General features: G+C 22.3%; 3 protein-coding genes across 3 annotated transcripts; 1 reads left to right on the top strand and 2 right to left on the bottom strand. All coding sequences in view use genetic code 6, as the record gives it.

Annotated features, from left to right (window-relative positions):
• Positions 1-783: 783 nt before the first annotated feature.
• TTHERM_00016120 (hypothetical protein) lies at positions 784-2,065 on the bottom strand (the record flags this gene model as incomplete). The annotated part of the gene is made up of 6 exons (XM_001008392.3): positions 784-894; positions 1,134-1,264; positions 1,424-1,521; positions 1,672-1,786; positions 1,867-1,959; positions 2,050-2,065. 6 exons carry the CDS (start codon positions 2,063-2,065, stop codon positions 784-786), a joined length of 564 nt encoding a protein of 187 aa, XP_001008392.2.
• A 3,410-nt stretch (positions 2,066-5,475) lies between these two features.
• Positions 5,476-13,083, top strand: TTHERM_00016090 (NLI interacting factor-like phosphatase family protein; the record flags this gene model as incomplete). Its single annotated transcript, XM_001008389.2, has 10 exons — positions 5,476-5,638; positions 5,812-6,134; positions 7,084-7,156; positions 7,220-10,596; positions 10,657-11,060; positions 11,118-11,259; positions 11,776-12,318; positions 12,371-12,574; positions 12,635-12,791; positions 12,932-13,083. The coding sequence occupies 10 exons, from the start codon at positions 5,476-5,478 to the stop codon at positions 13,081-13,083; spliced, it is 5,538 nt and encodes a 1,845-aa protein (XP_001008389.2).
• Positions 13,084-14,259: 1,176 nt separating this feature from the next.
• Positions 14,260-18,569, bottom strand: TTHERM_00016080 (hypothetical protein; the record flags this gene model as incomplete). The annotated part of the gene is made up of 4 exons (XM_001008388.2): positions 17,589-18,569; positions 17,239-17,537; positions 16,811-17,146; positions 14,260-16,429 (listed from the first exon to the last, which is right to left on the bottom strand). Exons 1-4 carry the CDS (start codon positions 18,495-18,497, stop codon positions 14,260-14,262), a joined length of 3,714 nt encoding a protein of 1,237 aa, XP_001008388.2. The 5' UTR covers positions 18,498-18,569.
• Between the last annotated feature and the right edge of the window lie 1,241 nt (positions 18,570-19,810).

The following is a 19,810-nucleotide window of genomic DNA, read 5'->3' as shown; positions in this document are numbered from 1 at the left end:
ATCTAAATAATTTCTATTCATATCTGAGCCTATATATATATATATAAATTATTCAAGTAAAATTAATTAAAAAAATCAATCTTCTCTTTACTAAACATACATACCCCTATTTTTTTTATCTAATTATCAATCTATTTATGAATGAATTAATTTATTAATTTCCTTTAAATTTGAGCTTCTAACAAAATTAATCGAAATTTAATTTATTTTTGATTATTTTTTTCATAAATCAATATTTTCTAAGCAAATTAAATTTTGTATCATTAATTAATTCAATTAAATCTAAATTTTCATGATCAAATTTTTGCAAAAAATCCAATAAAAATAAATAACAAAACAATTTGAGAATATCGCTATATAAAATGAATTTAATTTATTTAATATGAGGATTTTAATAATTTTATAGAAGAATTTAATTTAAAAACATATAACAAACACACAATTTATTTAAATCTATTCTTAATAAATTTAATTACTCTACTTTATTTATGTATGATTTATTCATTCATATATCAGTGGGTAGGTCAGTCACTATTTATTTTTCAACTTATTTTTTTTTAATCAAATTTTAATTGTGTGACGAATTTTCTAACAAAAAGAAGAAAGTCCCAGTTATTTTTTTTTTAATTTATTTTTTGAATGATAAATTCTTTTGTTTGTGTTAATTATGATATTTATTTATGTATTATTTGTTTATTATTTCTTTATTTATTTAGTTATCTGTTTGTATGCATGCCATGTTTCAAATTAAATGTTAAAATGTTTTATTTTCATTCATTTTTCTCAGTTGTTTGAAAGCCCAGTCATATCTTTTAACCTTTTCATCATTTGAGGATCAGTATCAGAGTCCCATTGAACCATTTCAATTCTTTCTTGCATTTTGTCAAGAGTATCCTGTTATTTTATTTTTTAAAAAGATTAACAATAAGTAAATAAATTTATAATTATTTTTTTATTTTTTAGCCTTAAAAACTATTTGAAATTATTTTTAAATAGTATAAAAATTTTTTAAAAATATTTTTTATTGTTTGCTTTAAATTATTTTTTAAATTTATTGATCATTTATTCATTCACTTATTCTTATTTGCTTTTATGAGCTAATTAATTTGTAATAATTTTTAGATATTTATTACCTTAAGCATCTTAGCGAATTCTGCAGACATTTCCTCTATCTTTCTCTTCAAATCTTATATTTCATCATCTTTTTTCTTGAGTTTGTATTCATAATCTTTAGTCATATCTTAAATTTGTTAATCTTTTTTCTCTGTTTGTTTAAAATATTTATTTCAACTTACAAAGTTATCTCAAATAAATTTGTTGTTAAAATTTATTTTTTTTTTGTTGTTGCAAATTTAGTAAATGCAAATTATTTTTAATAAAAAATGATTTTAAATCAATAGCATTTAATTCATTTATTTTTTACTTATTTCTTCATCTTTTTCAATAACTGTTTTGTTTAAGTCATTGACTTGATTTAAAAGTTCATCTTGCATTTATTTATATTGTCTTGTCATATCTGAACTATATTAAATTAAAACAAAAAAAATAAATCTTTTTGTCCTTAAAAATTAAACCCAATATGTTATCTGCTAAAAATAATCAGCTAAAAAGCAATCATGATAGAAAAGAATAATAAATTATTTTAATAAATGTTTTGTTTGTAATATTTACGTAATTGAAAAAAGTCTATCTTTTTCATTTTTAAAATCTTTATCCAAATCAAATAATCTTGCTCTTAATTCGTTTTCTGCAGCTTTAGCTCTATCTGCTCTTTCTTATTCATGACCTTTTAAGAATAAATAAAAGAATATTTCAATCTGTTAAAGCGTTTATAGTCTAATAAAATAATATTGCTAATCTACATACCTAATCTCTAAATCAGTGATTCAACTTTAGTACGCAAAACTTATTCCTTTTCTGCTCCTAGCTCATCTCCGTCATTTTTACCCTTTCCCTTACCTATAAAATTAAAAACAAATAGATTAGACCTTAGTCTCACATTTTATCCATCTAATTATTGTTTTTTTTTAAATTTGCATTCTTATTTACCAGATTTCTTAGACATTTCCTTATGTTTTTTTTCCTAACTTTTTTTTCAACTATAAATTATTAACGAATGAATATCAATTTATATTTTTTATCAGATCAAAAGTTATATTTTAAACACCAAAGAATCAAGTAAGAAAAAGAAAAAAATAAACAAATTTTCAAAAATCCATAAATTTATAAATATATTTATTAATTAAAATGAAACAAACAATTTTTTTTTTCCTTTCTTTATTCATCAAAAAAAACATTTTATTTTTGAATTTTTTAAAAGTAATAAAATATTTTCAATCAATTTTTATAATTCAAGTAATTAAAAAACCTCTAAAATAATAAAAAATTAACAGATTTTTAATTGTTTGTTGATTGAAATTATTAAATTTTGACAAATTTGATAAATATTAATTAATGTTTTAAGATTTTAAGAATATTAAATGATATCAAAAATAAATTTAAATAAGTCTGTTTTCAATTGTTATATTTGATGTAAATTCTTAAACATTAAATTTTAAAAAATGACTAAATTCATCTCTTTTTAAGTAATATTTTAGATAAAATAAATAATCTATTGAATAATATTTAATCATAAATTAAAAAATAAAAGTAATTTACCATCATATCTAGCTTAGTTAACATGAATATAAATACTTCTTCATCATTCTTTATAATATTTCTAAATTACTCCATGCTGATCATTAATTACATTTAAATTATTTAATAACTTAAATATTATAATCAATCAACATATTTATGTATTGTATAGGATAATTAAATCATTTATTTTGTTAAAAAATTAAGTTTTTAATTGAGATAAATTAGTGTATCTATTAAATAATTCAAACTTAACAAAAAAAATTATTTTTATTTATTAAATTGTTAAATTAAATTTATTAAAAAATAAGTAGATAAATTATAAGAATGACAACAGTATAAATCAATATTATTAAAGAATAGACACACAAATATGAAAAAAGATAACAGAATCATCAAAACAAACAAGAAAAAAGGAAAGGAGATCCTAGGATAATTTGACTCACTAATAATATTATTTTGTTTAAAAAGGACTAAGATATAATTAAAATCTGAATTCAGGAGAAAAAGATAGACATCATATAAATTTAGGAAGAGATGATTGATAATTTATTAAATAAATAAGGAAATAAATATATTAAATAAAGCTATTCTTGCTGAAAATATTACATGCAATAAATAAACAATTCTTAATACATATTATAATTGATAGTAAGAAGAAAACAAACTAATAATATTTAAAAATAAATAGAAGAAATTGTTTAAATGATATTAACGGCTTCATATTAAATTTAATAAATTAACATAAATACAAAATATTTAACTAGAAAGTTAAAGCTAAATAAATGTTTAGAATTTTTATTTTTATTATTTTTATTTTTATTTTAATCTCAAAATATACATTTTATCAATAAATTAAGGAATTAAAGAAATAGTAGAGAGACAGATAGAACTTTAAAAATTAATTTAATAAAGAAATATTTAATTTTTCAATATTTTAAATTCAGCTAGTTTTATTCGTTTATTTAAATCTCTACCTTTGTTTGATTTTTATATAAAAATTTTTAAAGAATATTTCTTATTCGTGTTTGTTAAGGTTTATTTTGTTAAAATTAAAAAACTTTTCTTCATTTAAATTTTATATTTTAAAAATTGTGAATTTAATTTGATAAATTCTTTTTTAATGAAATTAAAATAAATTTAAACTTAAAAAATTAATATTTGGTTTATGATTTTACTTTTAAATGCATTTTGCATATTTTATTTTAATGTTTTCGATAAAAGATGCTCATTTTATTTAATTAAATATCAAAATTTATTTAAAGAATAAATTAATACAATTTAATTTGACAGATAATTTAAAAAATTAAGAATATTTTCAACTTTTCAATTGTTAAAAAATGATACAAAATCAATGAAATAATTTTCTAAATTATAAATGATTTTTAACTATATCTAAATTGACTAAAATTCCTCAAAATAAATTAATTTGTTTTTAATTTAATATTTTGATAAATAAATTATTATTTTAATAATTTTTTAAATCTATTTTTTTAAATTTGAATGTTAATTTTTAAAGAAATAAATTGTTTATTAATCTAAATAGCAGCTTGTCAATGATTAAATTAATAAAATATTTACTGCAAAATTTTATTTAAAATTGCTGATAATTTGTTAGCAAATCAGAAATGGATAGTTTTTACTTATAAATTTGATTTTAAAGCTCTTTTTTAATGTTATTTTTTCAAGAAAAATAGTTCTAAACTTCTTAGACTTAATTTATATCACATTTTTTTATTCGTTCAGTCTAAAGTATTTTAATAAAAATCTATTTCTTAATAACCATCCATTTGATTGCTTATATTTCGTGAAAGAGACAAATAGAAGTAATTCTAAATAGTTTTGAATCAGTAGAGTCAATAATTTTTTTTGTAAAAAGAGTAAATAATTAAAGTGATAGATTGATTTCAATAATGTAATTAACAGTTTAACTAGATAGTAAAAAGAAATTAAAGAAAACCATAGAAATTATATTGTAATTATTAGTTTCTTTGCTTTTATTATTTGGAGACTTTTAAATATTTCTAGAAAAACATTTTAAAACAAGATGTTTCAGGGTAAAACTAAATTATAACTTGTGGTTTCTTCAAGTCTATTTTGATTTAATTGCGTGATTATTTTTATTAGTTTCAGTTGATTGGGTATCGTGTATTTTCACAGAAATTAATTTGGTTAGAAATAATTTATCAATTAATAAATAGTGTGCTCGCTCAAATAAGAAAAACAAATGAATGAAAAAATAACTAAGAATGAAAATGATAAGCTTGTGATTAATGAGCCAAACAGTGTTAATGAATATTATTTCTGCTACTACTATATTTGATTTTTATCAAATAATGATTTCATAGAATAACATTCAAAATAGTATATATATTAAGTAACATTTCAAAACAGATAATAAAGCAATTAAGCAGTTCATTAAAAAGAGGGCATAAAAAAAATAAGAAAGGAAAATTGATTAAGAAATACACAAAATATAGTAAAAATTATTAAATAAATAAATAAATCAAAATAATAAGAACAAACGCATACAATACAGAAGCAAAAATAAAGAAACAAACTAGCAAGCAAGCATTTAATTAAAAAGCAAAAAAAAAGAGAGTAAAGTTAAAAAGGGAAATATTTAGAACCCAGGATACCTAATTAGGCTAAGAAATACAATTGGAATTTACATAAAATAGGGAGTTAAAGCTGTCATTTATCTTTATTAGAAAAAATAAAATAAGGTCGAATTTGTATTGAGGGATTTTAAAAGTTAAAGATAGGTGTTTATTATTTATTAGAAAAAGCAATAGCTGATCATATTTCATTAAAGCAATACTAACTTTGTAAAATTTGATGAGTAGTTACCTCTAAAGTACGCAGAAAAAATTTATCAATCCATCAGAAAATAAGCACTATTTAGGATATAACCCTGCAAAGCCGTGCTTAACTGAAAGAACAGCTCCTTACTCAAATCCTAAGGGGAATGCTTCTCTTACATACAACTCAGTCACTCCAAGTAGAGGTTTTTTTAATTTGCAAATTTAACAGCATATATAACAAAATATAAAGCAAGCTCTAGTTTTTCATTTAAATATAAAGTTAAATTGAGCGGAATTTGTTGTTAACTAAATCCAACAAAATTATTTTATGATAAATTAATAATTCTTTGTTATTTTTTAAACTATTTAGAGCGAGCAGGAATACAAGAATAGGGCAAAATTGGTTTAAGCAATTTTCTTTCACCAAGAAGCGATAATTATTAAAACATTATGCCAAATTAATTAAATTAAACGTATGCAAATGGGACAAACCAGAGTGCCAACAATGGCTATTTTGTTGGGTAAAATATGAAATAAACCGGTTACAGGACAGTATTTCAAGAAGACATCCCATAAGCAACGAATTAATCATACAATTATTAAAGTAACAACCCAATTAGTCATCAAAATTTTAACATATATTCTCGCAGTACGACCAATATAACACCAAATAAATCTAGTGAAAACATCAACGTAATTAGAATTAGATATAAACTGCCATAATTTGAATAAAATCCTTCTTAAAAAGCTAAGATGTGTTTGTTTAATTATTTTATAAGTAAGTTAAAGCTTTCAATCAAATTGAGAAACTGTTAGTAAATATACAAATTAATTAATAAAGAAATAAGGCTATTAATTAAGCAGCACAATCAATTCAATTTGATTTGATTTGATTTAAATTGTTATTCGAACTAAAAAGTATGAATGTAAAAATTTAAAGAAATAAATTCAAATATGATGATTCATAAAATTAAAATAATCGTCAATTTATAGTGAATGTCACCAATTCAAATCACTAATAATTTCATGCGAAAGTATTTTAATCAGTTCACCAATGCTTTCTCAAATAAGATTAGTCAATTTCAATAAAAAAATACACTCATAAAAAATTAACATCATTAATTGATAAATTGATTTGCATTTTATGAAATTAAATTTTATAAACTAAATCTAAAATATTTATTTTTTAATTCAATCAAATATTTTTTAAGTTTGCTTCAAACATAAAATACTTAAATCGAAAAAAATTAATTTAATATTTACTCTAAATAATATTTTTATTATCAATATTTACTCAAACTAAAATTTTTATAAGTAAAATTTACTCAAACTAAAGTTATTATCAGTATTTACTCAATTTATTGATTCACTGACTCACTTATTTTTAGCTCTCTTCAAAACACAAAATACTTAAAATAAAAAAATTAATTTTGACATCGAAAATATCTAATTTTCAAGCAAAAAATGCATGAAATTTATGACAGAACTGCTTTTTAATTTTTAAATAAATGGTTTATAAATTTTACTGATAAAAATATTTGCATCTTATTGGATAATGTTTAATTTTTATTTTTTAATGAAGGATTTTATTTAATTTAGCCAATTTAATCAAAGCAAAATTTTTAAAATTATTTCTTAACAGATCGATCGAAGCTTGGAAAGCTCACTGGAAAGAACCCGTGTTACCAACGATAAACAGGGTGATGATATAAAAAGTATTTTTCAAAAATATCTAGAGATTAATCAAAAATTCGTTTAAAATAAATTTTAAAAAAAAGAAAAAAAGAATGGCAATAATATTAATGCAACTAATTAGGAAATACTCAACAAACTTAAACAATTGTCTAAAAATCCAAATGCTAATTTTACATAAAATGCAGGTGGAGCATATAATAATGCATAAACATCTTCTTAATCAGCTGCAAGTCAAAATCTATTTAAACAATCTTCTCTGGCTCAAACAAACCAAACACTTCTCACTTCAAATATTAAAAACAGCAACAACAATAACAACAATTAAATTCTAAATGCAAACAATAATCTACCTTCTTCCTTGAACTATGGAAAACAAAACATTAATAAGAACTTTCAGCAATAAGACAATTAGTATAACCTTTCATCTTAATAAAATAACCCAGGTGTTAACAGCATAAATTCAATTCTCAGTACTCAGAATTTAAATAATGTTTTGAATAATACAAATTCTAAGAGATCAGTTACACCTAATGGAGGTGTTATGGGCAATCATAATTCTAATGCTGGAAATAATTCCAATTAGATTTAAGATTTATTTAACAGAACATAGTTATCGAATAATCTCAATGCTCACAATAATAATAGCAGTGCTAAGCAGCATGCAATATCACCGATACAATAATAAATGAACAGCATCCTATAAAAGGTAGCTACTTCCAACGCTACTGGTCTTGGTCCTTAATTGGAATAACAAAGACAATCGGTTCCCATTCTATAAAGTTAGCTTCAGTAACAACAGCAGTAGTTTTTCAACTAAAGTAGCCAAACAAAACAAAATATCTAAGCAAAATAATAAGGGAACATTAATTTAGATCGTAGATTCACTCCTTAATACATCCCATAAGAAGCTTTCAATTAGATTAATGAATAATTAAATTTAAAAGCACTAAATTTAGAAGAATAACTGAACTTAAAAAACGCTCAACAAAATTTTAATCCCTACAGCTCAACTCCTAATTAAAAAATATAGTAATAACTACAGCAAACTGTTCAAAAAAGACCCAATGTAAACAGTAATACTAATTTATTAAGTAAACTCTCTGCTCCTAATTCAAACAACAACACCAATAATAACTTTTTCAAAATGTTTAATTAGCAATAGAGAGTTTCATCCCCAAATATAAATAATGCAAACAATCAAAACAATATGATGATCAGAACTTCTAAGTAAAATCAAGACGATTTGGATGACCAAACAGTTCGTTTATTAACTGGAGATGAAAGCTTAAATGCAATTATAAATAAGCTCGATCAAAGTGGACAGTACTTAAATTTAGATTCGAATAACGGATATCTAAATTAAGCTAAAGGTGTTTCTAGCTCTAACCAATTGCCTCATAGCAAAAACACCAGCAGCAACTAAGTGACAAATTTAACTGATAACACCAACAATAATATAAATAATCACCACATTTACACCAACAGCAGCAGCATGAACAGCTACAATGAGAGTTAAAATGAATTGAGCTAAGAGAATTTAAACTAGTATCTGATTAATAATAACAATAATAATACAGGAGTGAATTCTTAGAATAATTTATCAAGAGACAATCAGTCGAGCAACAGATAACTTGTTAACAATATTTAGAACAAATAAGAACATGAGAAGCTGATGATGAAACTACTTCAAGAAAAGCTTGGAGAGAATTGCAGCCAATATCTTATGAATTAACAAAATAATTAACAATAAATTTCACAAAAGTAATATCATTCTTAGGGATTGCCAAATTCAGCTTAGATGCAATAATTATAACTTTAACAGTAACTTGATCTTGCTCAATTTTAAGAAAATGAAACACCACGTAAAGTTAACAAAAGTGTTCCGATGGCAACAACTGCAAACCAAGGATAGCATTACAAAGTCTCAGACATCATGAAGGAGCAAACTAAGAAAAACAATTCTAGTAGCAATTAGAATAGAGGCGGATTATAAAAATAAATTATGGAATAGATTCTTTAAAGTAAAATTGGATAATCTGGCTTGAGTAACTAATAATCAGTGCTCCCTATGACTCCAAATTAAATTTTAAAACAATAACAGCAATAAGCAAACATGTTGTTGGAATCTGCTAATTAAATTGAAAATGAAATATAATAGATCTGGTTATAATAGTAGCAATAATAATAGTAAAATCAGCTGCCTGATTAAATTTCTAATTATTAAATATCAGCTCCAATTAATGCTTTGCAGTAATAGTCCTAGGGTATTCCTTTAGTAGATTATCAAGTTGTAGAAGACTATGAAAGCAATGAAGGCAATAGCAATAATCTCAGCTCTAACAAATTAGTTGGCTACTAATAAGAAATAATGAACACTTAACTTTAATAACCCTAGTTAAACGAATAAGAATATTCTTCTGCAGATCTAAATTAAATATCAAATTAGCAGTAATAGATTCCATAACCTTTCAGTAACAACTAAAATGCATTCTAAAACTAAAACAACACCAATAGCACAGAACCTATTGACTTTGACGAGTTCTAGAATTACAATTAATCACCTAACGTTCAATTTGGTTAACAATAATATCAAATTGAGAGTGAAGAATAATAGCAAAAGTAAGGCGTAGATTAATAGCAATAATTTTTGTAACAATTACAATAATATCAATAATAACAATAATAATTTTTATAAAAAAATAGTAATAATCCACTTACTTCTGCTTTGCTACAAAATTAATAATAGATATATTAATTATAATAGCAATAGTAATTTTAATAATAATAGCAACAACATTTGTAGTATATGTAATAATAACAATATTTCAATAATCCAAATGATATTGCTAAGTTAGCTTAGTAAAAATTGTTATCACAGTAGTAAATTTATGCAAATTAACTTAAATCTTAATCTAATTCTATGAATTAAGGCTCAGCGGCTCTCTAAACAAGTGCTAGTCAACTGTTGTAAATTGCTAACTAACAAAAGCAGTAATTATAATAATAATTGCTCTAAAATAATCTTATGATGTAATAAAATAACATTCAACAATAAGGCTTATCAAAGCAAAATTTAGGACAACTAAATAATCTTTAAATATAACAATTTTAAAATTAGAATATTTAATAAAATGTAAACAATAATGCAAATTAAGGTGAAATCATTTTAGGGTGCACAGATGGTACTAAGTAGCTTAATCTTAATGATGAAAGCATATCATCGACATCATCATCTAAATCTTAAAATAACATTCTAAATAAGTAATAACCTAATTTATAGTAGGTGGTTGCTTAACAAGAAGTTCCAAAAATAGAAGTAGAAAAACTTAAATAGATTCTATCAATTTCTTTGTAAGTTGAAGAATGTCTTTTCGAGTTGCTTCAAAACAGAGAATTCGACTATTAAGCTAAATATCTAATTAAATATTACCAGTTAATGCAAGATATTGCTTCGTTACAAGTATTTCATTTCATATTTTAATTTTTAAATAATTAATTTTTATAAAATAACAATGAAAAGAGTTTACCCATCAGCAAGATACAGATGAAAGAAATTCAAAGATCAATCAACATGCAGATAGTTCTTATTCAAATAATTATTTATGAACACATAGTAGTTATTAAGTAGCTTAGGGAGTCCGTAAGAGGAACAGTAAGTATGAATGAGAACCTTCAAAATATTTTGAATTCATTCCAATATGTTCACTCGAGCTTTATTTTAATCCTAATTCTATTTGAATAAGCAGTTCAATACTTGAAAGACCAAGGAGAAAAGTAACTCGAATAATTAGATTTATCAGGCATTAGCAATGTGATCAAAGAACGCACCAAAAAGAGAAAAATGGGTTTCTTGATTAAAAATTAAGATAAAATATCAATTCTGAAAAAGTTCAACGATATTTTGCAACCATTAATCCAAATAGTGTAAAAATTAAATTTATTAATTTCATTTCATTTCATCATATTTTTTTCATCAAATAGAATTGAGGGATAAATTGAACTTTAAGAAGAAAATAGAAATTCACATACTCTTTATGAAGATCTCTATCAAATACAAGAAAATATCCCAAATTTGTAGATTTAACAAATCTTAGATTTCAGCTCTAAGCTCTCAAACGAAAATGTAAAAAATATTTTCCTAAAAAAAACCATTTATTAAAAAAATATACAAAATTCATAAAAAAATATACAAAGATGAATTGAAAATAATTTTTATATTTTAAAAACTTACTAAACTAAATTAATGATAAAAAACAAGCATTATTATCAATAAAAAACAAAAAATGTAAAATATTATCATTTAAAAAACATTTAATAAAAGTTATTTAACAAATTTATAAAAAAAATTAGTTAGTAAATGAATTTAAAATTTTTAGATTTTAAACTAAATTCAATTAGATAAAAAATGTTATTATTATTATTATTATTATTATTAAAAGAAATAACAAAATTTTAAAAAAATCATCTCAAAAAAATATTAAAGTTATTTAATGAAATTTATAAAAAAATCTTAAGATAAATTTAAAATTTTTACATATTAAAAGCTTAATAAATTAAATTAATTTTTAAGAAAATTTTTTAACTTTAATTCTAACAAAAATTTATTTCATAACAAATATTTATAATTTTAATAATTTAGGTTCAATTCATGAAGGATGAAGTTTCAAGACTCTAAATAGTATAAGAAAGAAAAAGTATTTAAAAGTAATTGGAATTGGAATTCTAAAATCATCAAAGTGAATCTGACAATAAGTCTTCTAATCAAAACCTCAATTCAAGTTCTTAATAGCAAAATTAAGCTAAATAGAGTCAAAAGTAGGCAGAAAGTTAAAAATCAAAGCAAGAAAAATCAGAGCTTAATGATAATAGTCAAAAATAGTAAAATTAATCTTAAAACCAGGATGAGAAATAGTAGCAATAATAAAAGAGACAAGAAGCTTCATAACAATCTGATAACAATTAAAAGCCATAAAATTAACAAATTGAAGAAGATGATCTAGAAGATTTGAGCTATAAAAATCCTAATAGTAAAAGCAAACCTGATTAAGAAGAGAATAATAGCTCTTCTTATCAAGAAAGCTCTATAATTGGAACTGTTCAACCTCCTTATTTGAAAGATTCTCCTTAAAAACCATACACTCTTGTTATAGATCTTGATGAAACCTTAGTTCACTACCAAGAAGTACATTAATTCGTTTATTTACAAATATATAAATTATTAATTTATAAAATAGCTTGATGATGGTGGCTAATTTTTAGTAAGACCTTATGCAGAAACTTTCTTGGAAGAAATGTCAGAATATTATGAAATAATTATATTCACAGCAGCTCTTCAGGATTATGCAGATTTTATTCTTGATATCATTGATTCTAAGAAATCAATTTCATATAAGTTATATCGTTAGCACACTGTAACCTATCAAAACTCTTATATTAAAGTAAAATATTTCAAAACCTACTTCAAACAAAATAATTAATTTTTAATATTGTTCAAACAGGACTTATCGAGAATAGGAAGAGATTTGAATAAAATAATAATTATAGATAACTTACCTGAAAACTTCAAGCTTTAGCCTGAAAACGGAATCTACATTTAGTCTTGGTATGGAGAATCAGAAGACAGAGCATTATATGACCTAACTCCTCTTTTAAAATGTAATCATTATTTCCTATAACAAACAAGCAATCTGTCAATCAAGAAATATTTCATTGACTTCATATTGAATCAATATTTCATAAATTAAATTAAAATGAAATTATATTATTTATTTATTTAATCTTCATTTTATTAAAAGAAATTGTGAGAAAGAAATTCCGCACAGTGTAATCTGCATTGAAGTAATTTAGAGATAAAATTGAGACTAACTTAAAGAAAGGAATGTCTGAACCTCACTTAAACTTATCTTTAGAAATATTTTCTGGGGATGAGGATGATTAATAGCGTTGAGATTAAAAAAGGAAACTGATTATTTATCTTTTAACTAACTAATAATTAAAATAATATATTTGAACAAACAAACAAACAATCATTAAATCTTAATTGATTCAAATGAGTAATTTGAAGAAAATATTATAAAATAATAATTGAATTAATAATAAATAAATAAAACAAGGGTACAATAAATTATATAATAAATTAAATGCAAAAAAAAACGAAGTCTAAATAAGCAAACAAACAATTAAAATAATTTAAACAAAATAATTCAAAACTCTATCTTAATCGTCTATATAAGTAGATTACTTAAATTCCCTCAATAATACTACTAATAAATTAATTAAAACTCTCAAGATTAATTAAAATCTTAAATGTAAATAAAATGTCAAATAATAAATAAATAAATAAAATAATTAAATAAGTAAATAAAAAATAAATAAAATAAATTCTTCCTTCATTATATTAATTTTTGTCTTCATTTATATATTATGCTGAAGTGTATATATAATTAATTAATTAATTAAATTTTTCCTTCATTATTTATTATATTATTTATCACACTATCAGTAATATTTTTATTTAATTTATGTGTTTGTTTTTAAAGAAAAAATTAAGGTTTAAGCTTCAATGTTTTTAAGCAAATGGAATTTTTAAAATGAATTTGAGCCAATTAAGTAAATAAATTTATTTATTTATCTTTATTAGTTAAATACAAATAAATTTTAATTGAAGTTTAAAATATAAATAAAAAAAAATTTTAAATAAATTATTTAAGAAAAGCTTTTTTAATATAAATTTGATAAATTAGTTACATACATTTTTTTGAAATCATTTTTACATTTTATTTATTAAATTTTTTTATTTGTTTACTTATTTTTTCTTTCAATTTTTTTCGTCATTAAACTCAACCAGCATTTTACCATTAAAAATTTATACTTAAGAAATGCTAAACAAACTTATTTCATTAATAATATTTTATATTCTTTTAACATTAAATTATTTTTTTTTAATTTAGAGAAAAATTTGTTAAATTTATAAGTTAATTTTTAAGTAAATTATTTTTCATCTATTTGTTTATTTATTTATTTATTTATTTAATTATTTTATTGTATTTATTTTTTTAATTATGTTTTTTTTTCCAATCAATTTTATGATGCAATCATTATTTATTTATTTATTTTAGTAATATCAATATTTTTTATCTTTAGAGGTGTTTTTATTTTTACGACAAGAAGCAGTCTTGAATACTTATTTCCAGTTTTTGTTTGTAATCATTTCAAGGCTACTTTATACCTCCCTTATGGGACTCTTAGAAGAACTATTTGGTTGATAATTTGATTAATCTTAGAAAAGTAATTATGAGCGGCTTGATTTCAAAGTTTTTTAGTTTGACATTTTAGAATTGCTTGAATGCTCATGTCTTTTATGGTTTTAGTTCTAATTTAAAACTAAATTTTCCTTTAGAATTGTATTCAAGTTTTTTTGAATAATTTTTAAACTGGTGTCTTCGTTTAAAAATGAATCAATAGTATTTGGAATTTTGGAACCAGGATATTATGTTTAATTAATTGCAAAAGGACTGACTGATCTATTGGAAGAATTATTTTATTAAATTCTCTTTTACCTTTCAAGTTTAGTTTAAGTAAAGTCTTAGTCACTAAACTGTTAAGAATAAGATTATTTTAACAACTTAGAGGTTGATGTAAAAGGACTTTTACTTGTTTCATTGGAATTACCGTCAAAAAATAAACCATTTTATGAAATTGTACGAGACTTGTTCAGAACTAAATTTGACTACTCATACTCCTTGGTTCTTGCATTTTTGAATAATTTTATCTGTTTTACTTAGTTATAATCATTGCTTTCTTACTCAGCATATGTATTACTGTGTTTAGTTTATCTATGGAAATTTTCAGGAGTTCTTCTATATTACATTCCTAATTAATCTCTATATTCATCATCTTGCATTGATGTGTCATTTAATATTTATCTGTTGCTCAATCTAGAGTCTGTTCTATCATAAGTTTCTTTCTGAGGATTATATTGACTGAATAAACTCTTTTGAGAATATTTGTTATTTTAATTTCTACTAAATTACTCACTTCGAGAATCTTCCATATTCCTACTTTTGGTAGTAGATATAGGAGTAAATTAGCTATTTTTTAAATTACGATTAGGTGTAGTTGAGGTATTTCTTTTATTACTCATAGATCCTTTTTAAGGTGTTTATGATGATGCGACAGCCTAATACTATGAATCTGCTTTATAAAGAGGAATCAAAAGATCTTAATTTTACTCCTAACTTTACTCTAAATCAAAGTTTTTTTCTAATTTTTTATCTGCTTAATTCACAGGCAAATTGAAGGCTCTGGCTACATTTTTTAAATTTCTTGCTCTTGAAACAAGCACGTTATCACCATTTTTATTTAATACCTATTAATTATCCCTCGGTGTAGGTGAAGGAGATTTACTTTTTTAGTCTGATTACGATTAATTGTTTAGATTATTTTAAGTTTCTTCACTCTCCTATTTAACGGAAAATAATTAAGCTGAGTTAAGTAAAATAGCCTCTCTCTCTTTCAATAGTTGCTCCCTTTTTTAGCTCAGCTAGTCTAGAATTTAAGCATCAGTTACTTCTTCATTTTCCTAGTCCTTTAGGTGCCCTATTTTAGCTTCAAATAATCTCTCATACAAAGTTTTACCTTCAATCTAAGAGAATTCAGAGTTAATTTAAGTAATCTATTCTTCTATTTTCTTAACTCTGTTGAGTTGCTCAGTTTTAAATTTAACAATTTCGTTGTAATCTACCAAGAATATTCTTAATAACTCCACTTTTGATCTGCCATCCACAAACTCATTTGAAATTTTTCCTACATTTTTAAGAAGATCCTTTAAATCCTAAACGAGCTTCTCCTCTGGAGTAAATAATTTGAAAAATTTTTTCTCTTATTCAGCCCTTTACTTTTCTATTTTAATTCTCTCAGCTTTTTATTACTCTTCAGTCATTGTAGGTTTACCAAATAAATCTTTAGGAACTTTGAACGAAGGTATATTTTATCTGTAAAGAATAATTTGCAGCAAAATGAGCAATTTCTATTCAAACTTGTGATAAAACTAAGTTTAGAAAATCTAGTTCACTTTTGGATCAAAATCAAGGTCATAAGAATTCATTGTGGCCTTTCTTATATGAAATAAATCCTCCAGAACCCAATCAGTGACAGTCTTAGTTTCTTTGATAATATCTTTATAACTTATTTGCATATCTTTATTGTCCCATGTTTTCATCTTTTAATAATAGCTTTTCATTTCTAAGTACTAAGATTTCTTTATGTCCTAAAGCGACTAAGTATACTGCATCCTAATAAAAATTAATTAAATTGTTAAGATAAATTCTATACAAAAAGTAATTTATATTTTATTTTCTTCATTACAAAAAATTTATTGACTAAATCTATAAAATAATTTATTTATTTATGCTTTTAAATATTTCAATAAGATAGATAGGAAAGGGTTTTAAAAAATTTTTAGAGGATTAGTAAAATAAAAATTTATTGAAAATTTAGGAAGAAAAAAATTAATCCAGAATATAAAATTTTAGCCTTCTCCTCCTATCTATTTATCATTCATTGATTGCATGCATTATTGGTATGTAAGAAAATACAATTATAATATTTTTTAATTAAATTTAAAACTGATTTTAATTAAAAAATAGTTAAATGTAAAAAAGAAATAATTTTACTTATCTAAAACGTTATTATTTTTTTCAGGAATATAAGAAAATTTTTCATAATTTTCAGCTAAATATTTAGGATCTATGCAGTTTTTAATGAAATAATCAGATACTCTATCACTAATGATGTTCGTTACATCTTCGAAAGTTATTTTATTCATGTCTATGTAAATATCCTCTATTTCTAACAGACCTGCTCTATCTTATTCAAAATAATTTCCTCTGACTTCAGGATCAATCGTTAACATATCCCTTGCTTACGTTGTTAGATCTCTGTGGTATTAAATTTGATTTTCAGGATGAATAGTTCCAGCTTAGCCATAAGCAAAGCTAAATTTTTAAATGCTGTTTTTGTTATGAAATATCAATTTAATATATTCAATATATACTATTACTATAAATTGTTGAATTAATTAATGATTAAAGAAATAAATTACTAATCTACTTATTAGACATATGACAACATTTCATGAATATTTAACTTTAAAAACTCATCATTAGATAATTCTTGCTAGATAAACAATATTTTCTTTTTGCTTTTTTTCCAGATTTTATTTTCTTCCTTTTAACTCTTCTCATTTTGTTTATCTTTTTCTTTCTCCTTTTATTTATCTTTGTCTTTATTGCTTTTTCCATCTTAATCTGTTTATTTTTAGGTATTATCTTGCTCTTTCTATTCTTGCTGGGCTTTTACTTATGTAACCTCTTGAGGCATAACATAAAATTCAACTTTTTCCTAATTTGAAAGAATGTTTATAGTAAAGAAATTAATATGCAAATAAATTACTTCTTCTATAAGCTTTGGAATATCTTCTATGTCATATTCGTTTAAACTGTTATATTCCCATTCGTTTGTAAATTAGCCTTTTCCTTTTGAAATTCTTGAGGTTGTAGAATACCTAGATGTCCTATCGAAGTTGCTTCTGACACTTCTACGGCTCTTTGAACTTTTTAAACTTTTTTCAGTCAAATTATCCAGATCATTTTTAGAGTTAACCTCATTAGAATTTTAACTTGAATCATCATCATCTTCATCCTCGTAACCATCATCTTAAATCTATATTCCTTAGCTATTGACTCTTTAAGTTCTCGTTTAATTCTTGCTTTCAGGCGATTTGATACCATCTAAAATTTATTGACTCTAATTCATTAGCAATAAATCTTCATCCAATTTTTTTTTCTCTTCAAAAACCCGTGTTGTTTGAGGGAATTTAAACTCTTTTTAATTTATTAATGGGTCTTATAATGTTGATTGCTACAATTTATTATGAAGGTTAATGATATTTTAAATCTCAATTTAATTGTTGTTTGAAACATTTTAAAGTCTCTTATGTACACTTTACTCAGGATCTTTAGGTATAGAATAACTTAAGTAATTTTCATAATAGTTGCTCATCATCTTTTCAAATTTAGTTTGCTTCATCATAATCTTTCTCAATTCTAACTCATCATCTAGAGACATTTAATTTCTATTCCCATTCATCTTCTCATCAAGATCTTTTATTTTCGATTCCATTATATTTAGTTAAGGCTATCCACTCACAAGCATAAACTATTGCATTTTCATGTATTCTTTATTTAAAACATCATCTTTTTTATATTCTTTATCAAAACTTTTCAAGTCGTTGTCTTTCAAAATAACTGTTTTTTTAGGCTACTTGCCCATGCTAGAAGGTTTGATGAAACCGCCTTTCATTTTCACTATATTAAATAAAAGCTTTTCTACAAGGTGTAAAAAATATTTAGCAGTTTTCGTTAGCCCTTTTAGTAAAAAAAAATACAAAAATAATAAGTTTTTAATTAAGTATTTTAATAATAAGCTTTGATTGATTGATTGATTCTAATTCTGATTATTTGGAATTCTCTATCAAATTTTACTTATGATTATTATTAATTTTTATTATTTTCAAAATATTAATTAAATGCTTGGGCTAAAAACAAAAAAACTTTAAAGCCATTAAAATTAGTTATTAATAAATTAATTTACTCATTGATCATACATAAGTAGCCCAGTAAATAAGTAACAATGAAAAATGTATTTAATTGCTGTAACTTAATTACTTGAAATTTTTAAAAACAAACTAATTTTTTTGATATTTAAATCATTTATAAAATTAAAATAGTTTTTAAAAATTGAATTTGAACTATTAATTTATTTTTTGATTTTTAAATAATTCTGAAATATTTATATCATTTAAAATAATATTTTGATTTAAAATATTAATAGAATATTTTTATCAATTAATATCTCAAATAAATAATTTATTTTGGCCCAATATTAAAGAAGACTATTTAAAATAAATAAAAAATTAAATCAATTAAGTCTATTTAGAAGTAATTTTGATGAAACTTTATTAGATAATTTGATTCAAAGTTAGTTAAATAAGATATTTATTTCACATATTAAAAAACATATATAAGATTTTCAAACAAAATAAAAATTAAATTTCATATTATTTTTTTAATAAGCCTAATATTTTAGTTAAGTTTTTATTTTTCTATTTTTAATAAAATACAAATTGACTATTCCTACTTATTTGTCTATTTAAATTAAAGATATTTTTATTTGCTTCAGAATTAATTAACTCTCGAAGTTTTAATTACAATCCAAAAAATATAATTTCATGTTAAAATGCTTTTTAAAAAATGAATTTTCATTAATTAAAAAAAATAATGCATACTAGTAAAATAATTTATAAATATTTTCTGAAATTTATTGCAGATTTTCCTCACTTAGAATATATTTATTCAGCACTTATTTATTTATTTATTTATTATAATATTTTTTTCTTTTTTTTTTTTTAAGCTCTATTGCTGAATAAATGAGCTTTTTTATAAGATATTCCTATTTCTTTTAAATATTGAATAAAATAAATAATTTTTGTCAATTTATTTAATATTTTAGTTTATTTCAGAATTTATAGAGAAAATAGATTAGTTACTAAATAAAAATAAAAATTTCATGCTAAATCATTAATTTTATTTTCAATATTTGATGGTAATTTATAT

The sequence above is a fragment of the Tetrahymena thermophila genome (genome assembly GCF_000189635.1).
Source record: "Tetrahymena thermophila SB210 genomic scaffold scf_8254803, whole genome shotgun sequence".
Lineage (NCBI taxonomy): Eukaryota > Ciliophora > Oligohymenophorea > Hymenostomatida > Tetrahymenidae > Tetrahymena > Tetrahymena thermophila.
The sequence above is the reverse complement of the archived record's forward strand: the minus strand, read 5'-3'. Positions and strand labels throughout refer to the sequence as shown.